A 14,943-nucleotide genomic window follows, 5' to 3' on the forward strand; every position below is an offset into this window, starting at 1 on the left:
AATCTACAATTGAAAATTTTCAAATGCCTATTACTCTTGGTCCCCGTGGACGACATGTTGATGCACTTCAATCATCACTAACCTCTGCGAGAAATCTTTTGAATACCCTATGTACCTGAACGCACCAACTCTTGCATCATCTGTCGTGCCCTCGTACTCAACTAGGCGAGGAAAGTGCGGGTTTGTAATCCTGGTGCATATTTCTTGTCAGAAGCCCTGGTCGGCGACAGATTCTTCAGCTCACCCCTTACCTGAAGGGAAGCACAATTGCAACATAACTGTGCCTGTATCTGATTAGCGATCTGCCTTTCAAACGAACCAGCACCATAATGACGTAACCTGTCCACGGCAAAAGACCTAACTATGAGCAGTCGCGTCAATGGGCTCTTCATGAAGACCAAAGTTGGACTTCCGCCCTTCAGTTCAGTTGATAGCCGCCATTCGCCAGTGCACCAACTCCTTAGGTAGATACTGATGCACTTCGGTCTTCGGAGCAGAGGGCTAAAATACTATAGATTATTCTACAACATCTTCCACATCAGCCGGATCCGGCAAAAACTTTTTGTTTCATCAGTTGGTGGAGTGTTAGGCCTAAGGCCGTTGCGTCTGCAGGGTTGACTGCCACTTCGGTTCTAACAAAGGGTTGCAGCTGGGCCCGGGACATTCACCGCGCATTCAATGCTTATAGCTTACTTGGAACTCAGGCATCCCTCTATTCTGGGCGCTTAGCTCCAAACACGGCGCGCAAATAAACCTGGAGAAAATTCATTTCCGGTAGAACAGTCGGCAGCTGAATTGAATGCTCAATGCATGAAATTCTTTGCCACGCAGATCCTCCTGTTTGTTCAGTCGTGGAACGTAACCATGACATTGGGCGTCCATAGCAAAGAACCATCCATGACCAAAAGAAAAAGATAGATAGCAAGGAATACACTGCCTTTTGGCTTCTGCCTACGCAGGTGGCTCGTGTCATTCATTCGCCGTAGGCCAGTAGGACTCATGACGATTACCCTTTGTCTCAAAGTTATTTCCTCTCGTGATAACAATACTAGAGGACTAGACATTGAACTTGATCAGAAGATTGCATGATAGATTGATCAAGGTGAAGTTTTATAAAACAGGGAGCCTTGAATCTCTCTGTCCATGTTCCAGATCTACACATAAACAAGTATATCACCATTCTGACCAGCTAAAGTTACTACCTACACATTTTGCATCCGACAAGCTCTCCGCATCAGGCCACCGCACTCGAAATGGACGATAAGACCCTCTCTCAAATGAACGCCGAAGGCCGTTCCAAGCTGGATGACGCTATGAAACGCCTCAAAAGAGCTGATGACCCCGAGTGGCACAACTTGCTCCCTCCGGCTCGGCTTGCCCCGGTCCCTATCTGCAATACCTTCACTCCCTACCGCCCGTTTCCCTCCAAGCTCAAGTTTTACTCTGGCATGGACTTCAATCTTCTGACGCAGGTCGGTGTTGCTCACCTTGGTGACAAAACAAACCACAAGATGTTTGCAGTCTCAGGATACAAGCTTGAATCAGGCAGCAAGTATGACGGTCGCCCAAGATGGATTCTTCACAATGGCCCCAACAGCAGCGACCCTGCCCTAGCTATGATATCCGAGATACCTGAGTGGGGAAACGATGATGGGGAGGGCGTCCTCACACTCCCGTCGACGCTGCCTTTGGGTGGAAGTAGCGTTCCGAGCGACACGAGCCATGCGCCTGGAGACACAGAATTTATGTGGGCGTCGCAGAAACGCTCTATCCCCAAAACCCAAAGATATACTTTGATGATTCCGCTTCTGGACAATGGCGAAATGAAAAGCAGCTGCTGTGGTTGGACGCGGTTGCCGGAAGAAGAATGGGGCGAGATCAACAAGGGCTTTTCTCTTCGAGTCATACAAGGGAAGTATATCGAAGATCCCCTGTGTATGATGCGAATGACGATCCCTCTCAAGCCTTGGAAGTCTCCTTTCAAACTTGAGCTGACCGACAACAATGATCATGGAGACAAGTGGCCTGTAATGGCAATTATCTCAGCAATCAGAGCGTGGGAACTTCGAATCACTCTTTGGGGCCGTGCTGTTGGTTTTGGCCGTGAGATCGGTCGTGATACAGAACGAGCATTTTTCAACATGATATTGTAGATTGTGCAGCAGAGACCCAACGGTTTAGTTCGATCAAGATATTACTGAAGCCTGACTTTTCCATCTTCCTTAGAGCTATGAGTCATCAAAGCAACGGCGTTCCTAGATCCAGAAGCACATAGGCCAATTGATTGACATTCCTGATAAGAAGATTTGACGCCCTTAACTTGAACGGTATGAATTTCAATGCACCTGTATGTCTACCATGACGGAGGGGTTGAAGTGGAGATACATAGGATGATCTTTTGTTGTCAAGCGAATTGTCATCATACCAGGTTCCGGCGTACCCCGAGACTATTCGAGGCTTTGACGATATTGACTGGTGGTTTATGTGAACACTTGTCAACCTCGTCGTCAAATGTTGATGCAGTAAACTAATCATCTAGTCTCATATCTGCCAAGAGATGTCTGCTGTCAGTTGACAGAGACTTATCAGACAGACCTCGGGCTTAACGTGTCTTGGCTCAAATGCTTTCAGCCTTCTTGGCAACTTGGCATAGCTCGTACCTTCGCAGTGATCACGGCGAGCAATGACTCCTCCAAACTTGAGTTGCATCTCATGGCCTCGAACGTGATGTCATTTTCTCTTTCAACTTTCTGTGGGCCTGTGAATTTCGCCATCCACGATTGCCCCCATCCATCTTTTCCCACCTTCCACTTTTCAAGCTTGTTTCCCCGAGTCAAACCCACTCAATTACCTCATCTCCATCTTGAAACAAATATGTTTTCTTTCAAGGGGCCGACGCTAAAACCGAGATTTCCGGCGCTATTCCATCTTTCGATGAGTCGTTCCTGGCTAGGAAAGGACCCGGGATCGGGGTCGCCCACACAAAGACGGCCCGAAGGATCCGCGATGCCCAGAGCCCGCGGACGCCTTCGAAGCCCCTTTCCCGCAGAGTTTCATCCACCTCGATGCGGCCGACTCGTACAATGGCAGCAGAATCATGCTATCCGACTCGCTGTTGTTCGGCGCCATTGCCGTCAACACACAAATCACCGTTGACGCGTGGCCGTCACCGGAACGACCCCTCATCACCTGCACTAGCGTCATTTAGACCAACTGAGACAAAGCCAACAGCTGAGAGACTAGATCCCCCGCTACGTTAGCTAGCTCGATGATTCCAGGTCCCGACCGACAAAGGCAGCTCTTCGAGATCCAAATACGGAATGGGCGCACTATGCATTGTTCTATATGGAGTAATATTATGGCGCCACCTGAAATGCCGCTACCCGCAGCGTCAGCACAGCGAGCGCAAGAGTTCCTGATAGCGCAGTAATATCAGTCGAGGGCCCTTTCCTTTGACACTTGGCATCACTAACGGGTGGAGAGGACGAAAATTCGGACTCACCGTTCACCAAACGCTTTGACTGGCAACCTGAGCTACGGGTTGACGGCCCACGTAACTGGGAGCGCTCAGAGTAATACGATGCCGTACTCGGCTTTGTTGTGCCGAGAGACGCGACAAAGGGCATCCGTCAACTCAACTCCACTTGATGTACGTGATATCAGTGGAAGATCAAGCATAAGAATTTGCTTATAAGGACCGCATCGATCCCGAAGATCATGGGTTTCTTTCCTCTTCATCTCATCAGCTTCAATCATTTACCGCCTCGGGCATTTCAGTCTTTCAACCACACTCTCTTTACCAACACTCTTTGGTATTACGAGCCTCCCACAGGTCTTTTGCAACATTCTTCAAAATGCTCTACCCTCTCGCTCTCGTTGCCCTCGCAGGTCTTAGCTCTGCTTCGCCCACTGTTCAACCCATCGACTTCGATGCCATCGTGGCTGCTGCCACCCCCTCGCTTGTTGGCCCTCCCGCCACTGCCACCGACCAAACCGGCGTCTACAACGCTGTAGCTGCCTCTTCGTCTGCTGCCGTTGCTGTTACTGGTGTTGCTTCTGCCAGTGCCACCGCCTCTGTCGTTGCCCGCAACCTTGAGGCTCTTGAGGCTCGCAGCCTTGAGAAGCGCACTTACTGCTTCCTCTGGTGGTGCTGGGGAACTCCTACCACCACTACTTCTGCCAAGGCTGCCACTTCCACGTCTTGTACCACCTCTACCACCGCCAAGGCTGTTGTCACCACCACTTCGGCCACTCCCGTGATTACGTCGGCCGCTTCGACCATCACCGTCCCCTCCAGCTGCACCCCCATCAGCTGGACCAACACCTTCGCGTTCACCACCGCGACTGGCTGCGCTGCTCCCTTTGAAGTCGGCACCTACTGCGGATTCATCAACCCTGAGGACCCTTGTGCCCCTCAGCCCGCTGGCAGCGGACCTCAGGTCCAGCCTGACACCGCCAGCGCCTTCCAGGCCTACGCTCCTTTCCATTCCATGGCCTCGAATGCTCCTACTCCCAGCGGATACGCCCAGACCTTCAAGGACCTTGGTGCCTCTGTCAACGCCAACAGCTACCTCGGCCTGCACACTCTCACCTCCTACGACGTTGCCCAGTGCGCTGCTTACTGCGACAAGACCGACCTTTGCACTGGTATCAACATCTACATTGAGCGTGACCCCTCTATCAACCCCGACAAGTGCTCTTGCCAGAACCCTTCGTCCATCACCAACTACAAGTGCACTCTCTGGGGATCTGGCGTTGACAGCGCTGCCGCCACCAACACTGGTCAGACCCGTGACAGCTTCCAGGTCGTCATCGCCGGCTCCAACGGCTACCAGAAGACCAACAACACCACTCCTACTACTCCTTCCGGCTGGACCAACCCCAAGAACTGCGGTGGTGTTACTCACAGCCACCCCTCCACCTGCATTGGCCAGAAGTTCTTCCCTGGTCCCTTCGATGTCAGCCTTTGCGCCGCTTACGCTGCTTCTCAGAACACTGTCAACTACAAGTCTCTTGGTCTGTCCTCTTGGGCTAGCTGGTTGGGCTACAGCCCCCTGAAGTGCAACTTCTTCAACGCCTTCATGATCAAGCAGAACGGTGTTGCCAAGGGTACCTACTGCAGTCTCTTCTCCCAGCAGTACAACCCCTCTGCTGCTTCCTACAGCCCGGGTGTGTCTGGAAGCATTAGCTGGAGCGTTGAGAGCAGCTGGAGCTTCTGCTCTGCTTAAGAGCTTTCTCTCTTTCGAAAATTTCATCTCTCGTCGAGCTTGACAACGCACATCGACGAAGTATTGTTTAATTGTTTATTTTTGTAATTTATTATAGACTTTGCCGCGACCAAAATAGACATTCCTTACCTGATTTAAATCCATTGCATCAACCCTTGATCGCGTCTCCCGCTGGTGAGCTATAACACAATTCATATCCTTACGATCGACAAATGACACCATTAGAAACCAAACCACATAAATTTCCACCAGCTACGACGGGAAAGATTGCTTGATTAAGAAACTTGGTTGAGCACGTTACATACTCAATTTATCAAGGGCTCTGAATTTTCACTCTGCCTCCGAAATATAAAAGGTCTGGTTTCAACTCGTGGAGGGCCGAATCCATTCTGTGCAACCTGTCGACATTCGACTACGTATCTCATCTTGAACTTGCAACTCCAAATACCTTGACGATGCTGTCTTATGCTTCGATCGTCGCCTTGGGCTTGACTAGTTCAGCCTCTGGGGCAATTTGGTTCACGGCACCGGCAAATATTCCGCAAGGAAGTGGGATAGTGGTGTCGCCATCATTCGTGTCTTACTCGATTGAGTTATCATATCTACCAGACTGCGCTGGTAAGTTATCGACCTAAGAACCGTCAAGATAACACTGATTCATATTTGGCAGGTAACAAATCAGTCCCAAACACGTTCTCGGAGAATCTGTTGGAGAAGTTTCGCAAATTCAGTGGAGATGATCGCCCAACCATCCGCGTGGGTGGATCAAGCCAGGACGGAGTTGGCTATGATTCAGACCTAGAGGTTTTCCGTATTCTCGAAGAGAGCGGCGATCTTCCTGCTAGGCTCACAATTGGGCCAACGTTCTTTGAGTCTCTCAACACTTTTACTGACACTCGCTTCATCTATGGTCTCAACATGAAGCGCTCAGTCCAGAACGAGACACACTACCAGAACATGCTCGACACTGTTGCCGCCGCCTGTAAGGCCTTGTCCAACAACAATCTGCTCGGTTGGTCCTATGGTAATGAGCCAAACCTGTATGGGTTTGACAATTAGTATCCTGCTGATTACACAGCGGCGTGGCTGAAGGGTACTCGAGATGCAAAAAGGTTCTCGAGGACAAGTGCCCAGACCTTGCCGATGACGACAAGTTCCGCTGGCTTACGCCATCACCTTCCAGCTTGTCATCAGGACACTTGAACATTCCAGACATCATAGAGGCGGGCATTGACGAGGATGGCTCAGTCTATTTCCTCGGAGCTCATAGGTACGAATTCTGCATGCGTCAATGCAACCAATCGGCAGCTGACATGACTTCCAGCTACATGGGAAATGGACGAAAACCTGTAAACAAGCAGGCCAAGCTCATGAACCATACTTCTGTGGAAGGTTCCATTAATCGGCATGTAAGCCTGATGAAGAAACTCGTCAACTACACACAGCCGTGTTCGATAAGCGAGACCAACAGTTTGTATGGGGCGGGCAGAGCTGGTGTGTCAAACACTTTCGGAGCTGCTTTGTGGGCCTTGGACTTCAGTCTGCATGCCGCAGCCAAGAACATCACCCGTCTGAACTTCCATATGGGCAGAGACTACCGCTATTAGGCTTGGCAACCTGTACAGACATCCAAACAGGACATCGGAACAAAAGCACCCTATTACGGTAACCTGGCAACTGCAGCCATCCTAGGCCGTCTCGGTAAGGACAAGGTTCAGGTTGCGAATCTCCCAGCTACTGGAAACGGGGCCGAGCCTGCGTATGGCATTTACCACTCTGGAAAGCTTGCCAAGGTGGCTATTCTGAATATGGCCGAATACAACTTCACAGCTAGCGGTAATGCAACCGAGACTGAGCTCAACAAGTTCAAGCGTAGCAACCACAGCTTTTCCATCAACCTCGACAGTAGTTTCAACGGCAAGACTGCTACGGTGCTTCGTCTCATCGCTCCGGGTGCTGACTCGATTACTGGGATCACATGGGATGGATACACCTTCAACTATGACGTGGACAATGGCAAGGCTGCGCGTGTCTCAAACGTCACTGTTGGCGAGGAGGTTGCTGTTAGCGATGGCAAAGCGACCCTTTCTATCGCGGACAGCAGTGCCGTGGTTGTTGAGTTTTGAGTGTGGAGTGCGCATTGGGGTTTTTGAATTCTAACCAAGTATACCTTGACGGCAGCTAAACTCAACATGGCTGCGTAATACTTCATAGGAAACATTGTATGACTGGAATGCCACTATTTGTATGTAGTCAGCCGAACTACTAGAGCAGAAAAACAACCCACAGGGCTTGATATGGTGCTTTTCATCGAGAGCTGCAACCTTCGGTCTATGTAACTTCTGGCTTTACACCTGATTGTGACACGACATTGGCAATATTGCGGCCCTTTGTCGCACCAGCTGCTGAGCTAAGTGCTTTTCTGAAAATCTCCAGCAAATGGTCTGTGTCTTCCATCCCCACGCTGAACCGAACGAGGTACGGGTCTACACCCAAGTTGGATGCCCATTCTAGCTCCTTCATGTGTGCGAGAACAACATACGGCGATGTCAATGTGAAGTTCGTACCCAGGCTAGGCCCTTTCGCTCCTTCCATGTTGTCGTAAAAGGTGACAGCATCTTCCTTGTGATGAAATACGACGGACATCAGGCCTCCGTACCCTCCGTCGGCCAGTCTGCAAGTTTCATAGTTGGATTTATCGCCGTTATATCTTGGATAGTACACCCTCTTGATCAACTGATCGGCTATTAGTAGTTTTGCAACAGCCTCCGCGTTGATATTCGTCTGACGAATGCGTGTAGTAAAGTCGCGACTGTTCCTTTCCATCAAGATGACGTCCTCCGGCCAGTATGTGTCTTTGTACTCTCGCTCCGCGATCGCCTTTAGACTGGAGTAGTAACGGCCTGTTGGATTGAAGACGGCAGAACCTCCAGTGACATTACATGCGCCAGAGAAGAACTTGGTGAGGGAGGTGACCACCACGTCCGCATATTGAAGAACGTTGACATTGGCGAAAGTTCCAATCGTTTCATCCACCACAATGGCAAAGTCGTACTTATCCGCGAGCGACCGAATGCGCTTGAGGTTCGGACATGTGAGCAACGGGTTACCAGGAAACTCGCAAAAGAGGGCCAAATATCGTTCCCCACGCTCAAGCCGATGCTGAATATCGTCCAGCTCAACCTCGGTAGCGTTGCCGTAAAAGACACACCCGGGACCAAATTTCTCAAGGATCTTCAAGGTATCCACATAGGGGAATCCGAAGCTTATGCTCTTCATGTTCCCACGTGTGCCGAGAAGGAATTGGTGGGTGTTGAATATGGCACTCATTCCGGTCGGGAAGATGTAGACGTCGTCGGTCAAGTCATGAGTACTGGAGCTGCGTGGCCCTGTTTCGATCGAAGTCCCGCTCTCTGCGTGTGCATTGAGATGGGGCCTCAGCATACTGGCGATGCGTTGTTGAAGTACTTCTTTGGCTTTTCTCGAATCACTCAGGAGGATCTCGACTTCCTGATCAAACCCCTTTTTCGCACAAGGCATGGGTTCTTGCCACATGATACCTCGTAATGTTTCGCTGGTTCCCGATTTTGAACAAGACGAAATCTCTTTCTTTGATTCTGGGGGATGATAGAGCGGGGGACCATGGCTGTTCATCTGTTTCGTCGACTGGGCGCGATGATCTGGTACAAGTAGAGCCCGCTGGAGGAGCCAATGGCAGAACTCCGCTCGTCTACTGGAAACACCGAGTCCACTATGCTGCCAAAACTGGTTTACATACTTGAAAGCGTCCGGGTAAAAAATGACCGCCGATATTGACGGGGAAAGCGGTTTCCAGTAAACAGCATCCGGATTGGAGTCGTCCACGACTAAAGCGACGGTCTCAATACCAACAAGGGAAGGGGCTGGAGCATGAGCGTGCAGGAATCCTACACACAGCTGGGCAGCATATTCATTGGGAAATAGCATGGCTCGTTGTCCTGGTGTATGGCTGAAGTCTGAAGCAACAGTCTGAGCGAAGGATTGTATGCTTCTGTGGATGAAGAATCGCGGGTACCCTGTGAGCATGTTGTCGACGACCCATCTCTCCCCCGTCGCCCAGCCGACATTAGACTCCCATGTCGGTAGAGAAACGCTCACGGCCTGGAGAAGCAGGAGTGGTCAGTAAATGCAACCTGACAGGTTTGGTAGGCGTAACGGGAACTGACATGGTCTGTATGAGGGGGAATTGACTCTCCCAAAGGCAGTTGTCCCATTGCTTACACGTTGAAAAGGGTTGTCGAGACTCGAACATCATACAACACAGAATTTGCAACAGTCGGGGGAAACATCGCCCTTTTTAAACGGCGGACTCCACCTCAGGTAAGACAGCCAAGAATCGCACCAAAAGCGGACAACAAGAATTCCAACTCCTCATGGTTCTGGTGGCCCTCTGGTTTCACCAACGCCACAAGTGGGGATACGAGGTGTTCTGGTCACCAAAATGTGTAATGAAACTCTCCAGTGAGACTAAAGTGAATGGAGTGGTGGGGATAGACTCTACTAAATTGTTCTGGTGGACGAAGCTATTGCCTAACGTCTACTTGGGGAAGGCATCATGCTTTATTTACTACGACGATGGGTAGTTCTGCGAAATCTGGAAACGTTTGCGGGGAAGCGGGAACGAATTGGCCGGAAAATTGCTCCGAGACATAACATACGGCTGTGAGACAACAAGGGGATGACGGCAAGCGGGTGCGAGATGACGCGTAGCCGAATGTCGCGTAGCTGGGCGATGATCCACAAGGAAATGGAAAGCAAATAATATTCCTTCGGTTATATAGAAGTGAGTCCAGAAGAGGACCGACCTGTTGTGGTGCCACTGAGACATTGTTAGAGCTCATATCCACTTGACCTAGCTTCAGCCATGCTCCAGGCTTATCCAGCCCTATCCATACACACCAAAGAACTCGCTATGAGATTAGATTGGTCGCAAAAGTCTCTTGGAACTGGTTTTTGAGTTATCATGCTACACGAATAACTCGTATGTCCCTTCACGATTCGCACGCAGGACACTCACGCAGTTGTGTGATCCAAGGCAATCTAACAAGTCATCTTGCACTATAGAAAGACTTCTTCGGGTCTAATTTCCCCTCTAATAACAATTCATCAGGAGCTTCATCAACTTTACGCGCAATCAGGCTGGGAGGATTGTGTGTCGGGATTGCGGCGGGGGTCATAAGCATGCCTATTCTCTTGGCGTCACACAGATAGAGCCTGATCAAGCCCGTATTTCAATTAGGCTGCAGGCACCACCCGCCTTATTGGTTGAAAAGTGCACATTTGATACGGTTATTTGGATGTGGCTGGGCTCAGCCCCTGGATAGACGCTGGAGCTATGTTAGATGACATGGGAGGGACGAAAGCCCGCTGGATATATAACAGCCCTCTTCGAGAGGACGTGAAGTCCGTAGATTGGATTCTAGGTCAAACATTCGCCATGTCTCAACGAAACTGGGCAGAAAAGCCCTCTGGATACGAACCTGCTCGCGTCTACGACGTGGAAGACGAACCTCCAGGACCGGATACTATCGTATACAAACGCTACAGCTTTTTTAGCTGCACCGAATGGGTTTTGGAGATTGTCGCGTCTATCGGGAGCCTGGTCATTATTGCGGCGGTGGCTGTCATATTCAGGACAGTGGATAATCAACCTCTATCGACCTGGACCTTCCCCATTTCTCTCAACGCCGTTATCTCGATATTGACGACTGCTTGTTCAGCGGCTATCATGCATAGCGTCAGCACATTCATCAGCCAGCTGAAGTGGCTTCATTTCAAAAATGGACCTCAGAAGTTTGAACACTTGGAAAAGTTTGATGAAGCCAGCCGTGGTCCTTTGGGCTCTCTCAAGGTTCTGGTCTCAATGAAATTGAACTTGGCAACCATCGGAGCCTTGGTCACGATTTTCCGTCTTGGTCTGTCACCATTGGCTCAGGGGGTGGTCAAGATCGATGAACGGTCCGTCAAAAGCACCATAGACGAGAACGTCACATTTGGATTTGCACATGCATACAATCGTGATGTCACATTTCCCGATCTCCGTACGTATATCTCGGGTATTGTTTCGAGGGTAACGTGCTAATATCGTCTCGTTTCAAAGGCGGCATCCCTCAGGATCCCAACATGCAAGCCGCCGTACTCCAAGGAGTCTACAACATTAGTACTCGGGCAACTTTTTGCCTGCCCTGTTGCGTGTAAATGGAAGGGACCATATGTGTCGTTAGGCTTCACAGCCGAGTGCAGAAATGTCACCCAAGCGACATTACAGTCACAAGTCTGCGTGCATCCGGTTGATTACGACGAAAATTGCAACATGACGACGCCGGGGAATATAGGTCTTTCTAGCCGAAGACGGAACACCTACTGGGGCACTCGCTACCAAATGAACGTGTCGTTATCGGAGATACCAGACGAATTTCCGGAAATCGCCCGATTCGCTATATACCGAGCAAGCCCCGATCACAACTTTAAGCTGCTTGACGTTAACATTACGAAGTGTTCACTTTCACTGGCTGCTTATAATTACACCGACGCGCAGTCAAACGGAACGTCCTTTGCCTTCGGAGACACGCAAGAGATTGGCGTTGGCGGTAAGGAGTTTTGGAGCTTTACTAACCGGTCCTATTTTTTCGAAGGAACAAATTTCACCAGCAAGTCCAAAGCATCCAATCTGCCTACGTTCGAGCTGTCAAGTGATGACCTTGAGGCCTTGCAGGATTTCCTTAGGTCTGAGGCAATCACCACCAAGTGGGTAGACGGAGGCCCTGATAAAAAAAACCATGGTCTTAGCGCCGCTGCTTTAGCTGGTGACGTAGACATTGGAAAGCGATTTGAACAGATGGCAGTCAGTATGACGGATTACCTCCGCTCAGGTCCGAATAAGAAGTCGGTAACGGGAGTAAGGGTTGGCAAGATAGCGTTCGTGTCAATTCGGTGGTGGTTTTTTGCTGGTCCTGCTGCGATCGAAGCTTTGGCGTTGTTGTTCGCCGTGTTGACCATTTTCAGCAACCGGGAGAATAGCAGGGTCCCTCTATGGAAATCGTCTGCTCTTGCCGTCTTAGCATGTGAGCACGAAAGGAAGTCAGAGCTGCTGAAGACTACGGTCAAGGGTATCAAGAAGATTGAGAAATTGGCGGAAACTTCTTTTGTGAAGCTGGAGTAATATTGGACGAAACGCAGCTTTGCTGCAATTATTGAAGATTAGAATGATACGACATGGCTTTCGGTTCATTGTTACATATCGCCCCGGGTGCCGTAATGGCATGACTGTGGATGGCTCGAGAATAATGCAGGTCGTGGATGACAGTAGCGATGGCTGCAGCCGCTTCCTGGAAGTAACCGAAATTCGTGCTTGAACAAAGACATTGGATGCTAGTTTCGCCACTCAATTTGTATGATCTCAGTTGAACGGCTCATTGATGGCTCTTCGGGTCAAGTCGCCTTGTGCTGTGCTAAACGGTTGACGCGATGTCATTGGCTCCGGAAGAAGCCGGGTGCGCTTGAGGGTCCGTGCAGACAAATTCAACTTCGCGTCGTGTTCGATTATTTTCACATCTACAAACCATCCCGCCTCCATTCACACTCACGAACTTATGAACGGACGTCTGCTCAGGTGCTGTTCCCTCCGCGCCGGGGCCTACTCTGCATTCGCTTGCCAGACCTCTAGACCGCTGCTGCGGCGCCTGTCAACGTCGCCTCAGACACGCTCGACTGTGGAGCATCATCAAAATCACCAGATGGAAGCGGACACTCCCCCGATCGCCAGCCTCGACGTCAAGCTGGATGCCAACAGTGTCCTTGAACCAGATGAAAATGACGATCTTGATCCGGCCCTAGAGGAGCCTGAGCTGCCCCCGCCGCCTCCGCCACCACCGGCGAAGGCACCGAAGGGGTCCCCACTCGAATGGCTATATTTCCCGACGAGAGGTCTCGCAGGCACAATCACACTTGACGAGATTTTGCCGTCCACTGTTCCGATCACCACCACTGGCGGCTTTGAGACTCTGTGTTCTTATAATTGGGTGGACACCAAAGATCCTACCATCATTGTTCCAGGCAAGTGGATCCGGGTCAACCCGACGGACATCTACCCGCCTGAGTCCCCTCACGTCCCAGTGACAAATAGCTGACTTTCTGCAGGCGGTGCTGCCAAGTTCAATAGCCCTGTCTTACCGGTTAGGCTCAAGCGGGATATCGGTTACACGTTTTGTGATCTCAATCGGGCCAAGGCTCCCCGGCAGCCATTCAAGGGATTATTCACTGCCCTGGCCGTGATGTCTCCAAATACAAAGCTTGACGACGTTGACGTGATCTTGACCCGTGGTGCTTTTCAAACTCTGCACAAGTTCGTCAAGAGTGGATGCTCAACTGCATTCATCCTGCAGATGAACGTCATCAACAAAACTCTCATTCTCACATACAGAGAGGAAAAGAACAGGCGAGCCAGCAGCAGGAAAAGCCCCAGCTGGGGCCACGCGTTCGAAGAGGGTTTCACTGCATATGATGACGATCTCAAGGAAAGCCTCGCCCATCACAGAGCCATCAAATATCAGTTTGGCAACCTCAAAGTTGCAGTTCTTCATGAGGTAGACGCCTCATACTCTGCATCATTCGGATCGCCAGGGCCCGCGACATCTGCTGGAAGGAAGGCAAAGTATTTGGAAAAGAGGAGCGGGGCCACCAATCTTGGACATCTGGTGAAGTCAAATCAAGATGTGGCAGTAAGACTTTTTGGGACTGGCACAGCAGCCGAGAACGTTGCGGAGATGAAAGCGACGCAGAAGCCTTTGGCGTTGACTGGTGTCCCCAACGAGGCAAAGACCCAGTGTTGGTTTGGTAGGACCGGGACTCTCGTATTTGGCATACATGAGAACGGCATCTTCAAAAAACATTCCGTCAAGCAGTTCGAGTTTGAGCCCTGGTGTCAGAACGCACAGGAACCCTTGCAGAAAGTCGTCTCCCTTTTCGAAAAGCTCCGCGAGCAGGCCCGCCGCATCGGCAACTGCGGCGTAGCGATTCTCAACCCCAAAAGCTCCAGAACGCGACTGGAAATTTGGACGCCTATTCGAGCAATTGTCTTCAATCCAGTTTCACACGACAGTTTTCACAGGCATTGGACTTTCCAAAACGATTCCACAAATTATGGTTTTGCGCAACCTAAGGACCGTCGGAGAAAACAGGAATTGAGGGGGCCGCAAGGCATAATTCGCTAAGATGATCATTGAGGTTGCGGCGATGGCGTTGGGCGGAAGGACATTTCGGGGAAAGGATTACAGCGACACCTTAATCTGGCGGGGTTTTGTTAGAGGAAAGATGCATTTGACCAACCTTGGTTTCTCTGCAGCTGGTTTCGGTGCCGAAGGAAATCCCCACAATGGCTTTCGGCGCCGAGTTGATGTAACCTTCATGTACCGACCATGAAACCAAGCGGGACCAGGCTCGACTTTCAGCCCGAAGAAAGCAGCCAGGATGTCGTTGATCGGTCAGTCTGGGTCGGGAATCTGCACAGTGATACGTTTAGAACGGCAAACGGCAATTGAGTTCATCCCGTACGTGTGGGGACGAGGTTCTTCACGGCCACATCATATAAGAAGTGTGCGTTATCGAGACGGCTCTCCTTGTTTCCTTTACCGCTTCACCATCATCTGACCGAATATTTCCCCTGACATCATTTTGA

The 14,943-nt window shown here is 50.5% G+C and overlaps 4 protein-coding genes across 4 annotated transcripts; 3 read left to right on the plus strand and 1 right to left on the minus strand.

Annotated features, from left to right (window-relative positions):
* Window positions 1–3,854: 3,854 nt before the first annotated feature.
* GCG54_00005159 (Beta-glucuronidase) lies at window positions 3,855–7,354 on the plus strand (the record flags this gene model as incomplete). The annotated part of the gene is made up of 5 exons (XM_045405190.1): window positions 3,855–5,169; window positions 5,899–6,244; window positions 6,307–6,498; window positions 6,553–6,637; window positions 6,854–7,354. The coding sequence occupies 5 exons, from the start codon at window positions 3,855–3,857 to the stop codon at window positions 7,352–7,354; spliced, it is 2,439 nt and encodes an 812-aa protein (XP_045264954.1).
* A 205-nt stretch (window positions 7,355–7,559) lies between these two features.
* Window positions 7,560–9,293, minus strand: GCG54_00005160 (Cystathionine gamma-synthase; the record flags this gene model as incomplete). Its single annotated transcript, XM_045405191.1, has 1 exon — window positions 7,560–9,293. One exon carries the CDS (start codon window positions 9,291–9,293, stop codon window positions 7,560–7,562), a length of 1,734 nt encoding a protein of 577 aa, XP_045264955.1.
* A 1,411-nt stretch (window positions 9,294–10,704) lies between these two features.
* On the plus strand, window positions 10,705–12,429 carry GCG54_00005161 (uncharacterized protein; the record flags this gene model as incomplete). The annotated part of the gene is made up of 3 exons (XM_045405192.1): window positions 10,705–11,308; window positions 11,368–11,427; window positions 11,492–12,429. 3 exons carry the CDS (start codon window positions 10,705–10,707, stop codon window positions 12,427–12,429), a joined length of 1,602 nt encoding a protein of 533 aa, XP_045264956.1.
* Window positions 12,430–13,003: 574 nt separating this feature from the next.
* Window positions 13,004–14,479, plus strand: GCG54_00005162 (uncharacterized protein; the record flags this gene model as incomplete). Its single annotated transcript, XM_045405193.1, has 2 exons — window positions 13,004–13,365; window positions 13,429–14,479. The coding sequence occupies 2 exons, from the start codon at window positions 13,004–13,006 to the stop codon at window positions 14,477–14,479; spliced, it is 1,413 nt and encodes a 470-aa protein (XP_045264957.1).
* Between the last annotated feature and the right edge of the window lie 464 nt (window positions 14,480–14,943).

Source organism: Colletotrichum gloeosporioides, assembly GCF_011800055.1.
Source record: "Colletotrichum gloeosporioides strain Lc1 chromosome Unknown consensus_40, whole genome shotgun sequence".
Lineage (NCBI taxonomy): Eukaryota > Fungi > Ascomycota > Sordariomycetes > Glomerellales > Glomerellaceae > Colletotrichum > Colletotrichum gloeosporioides.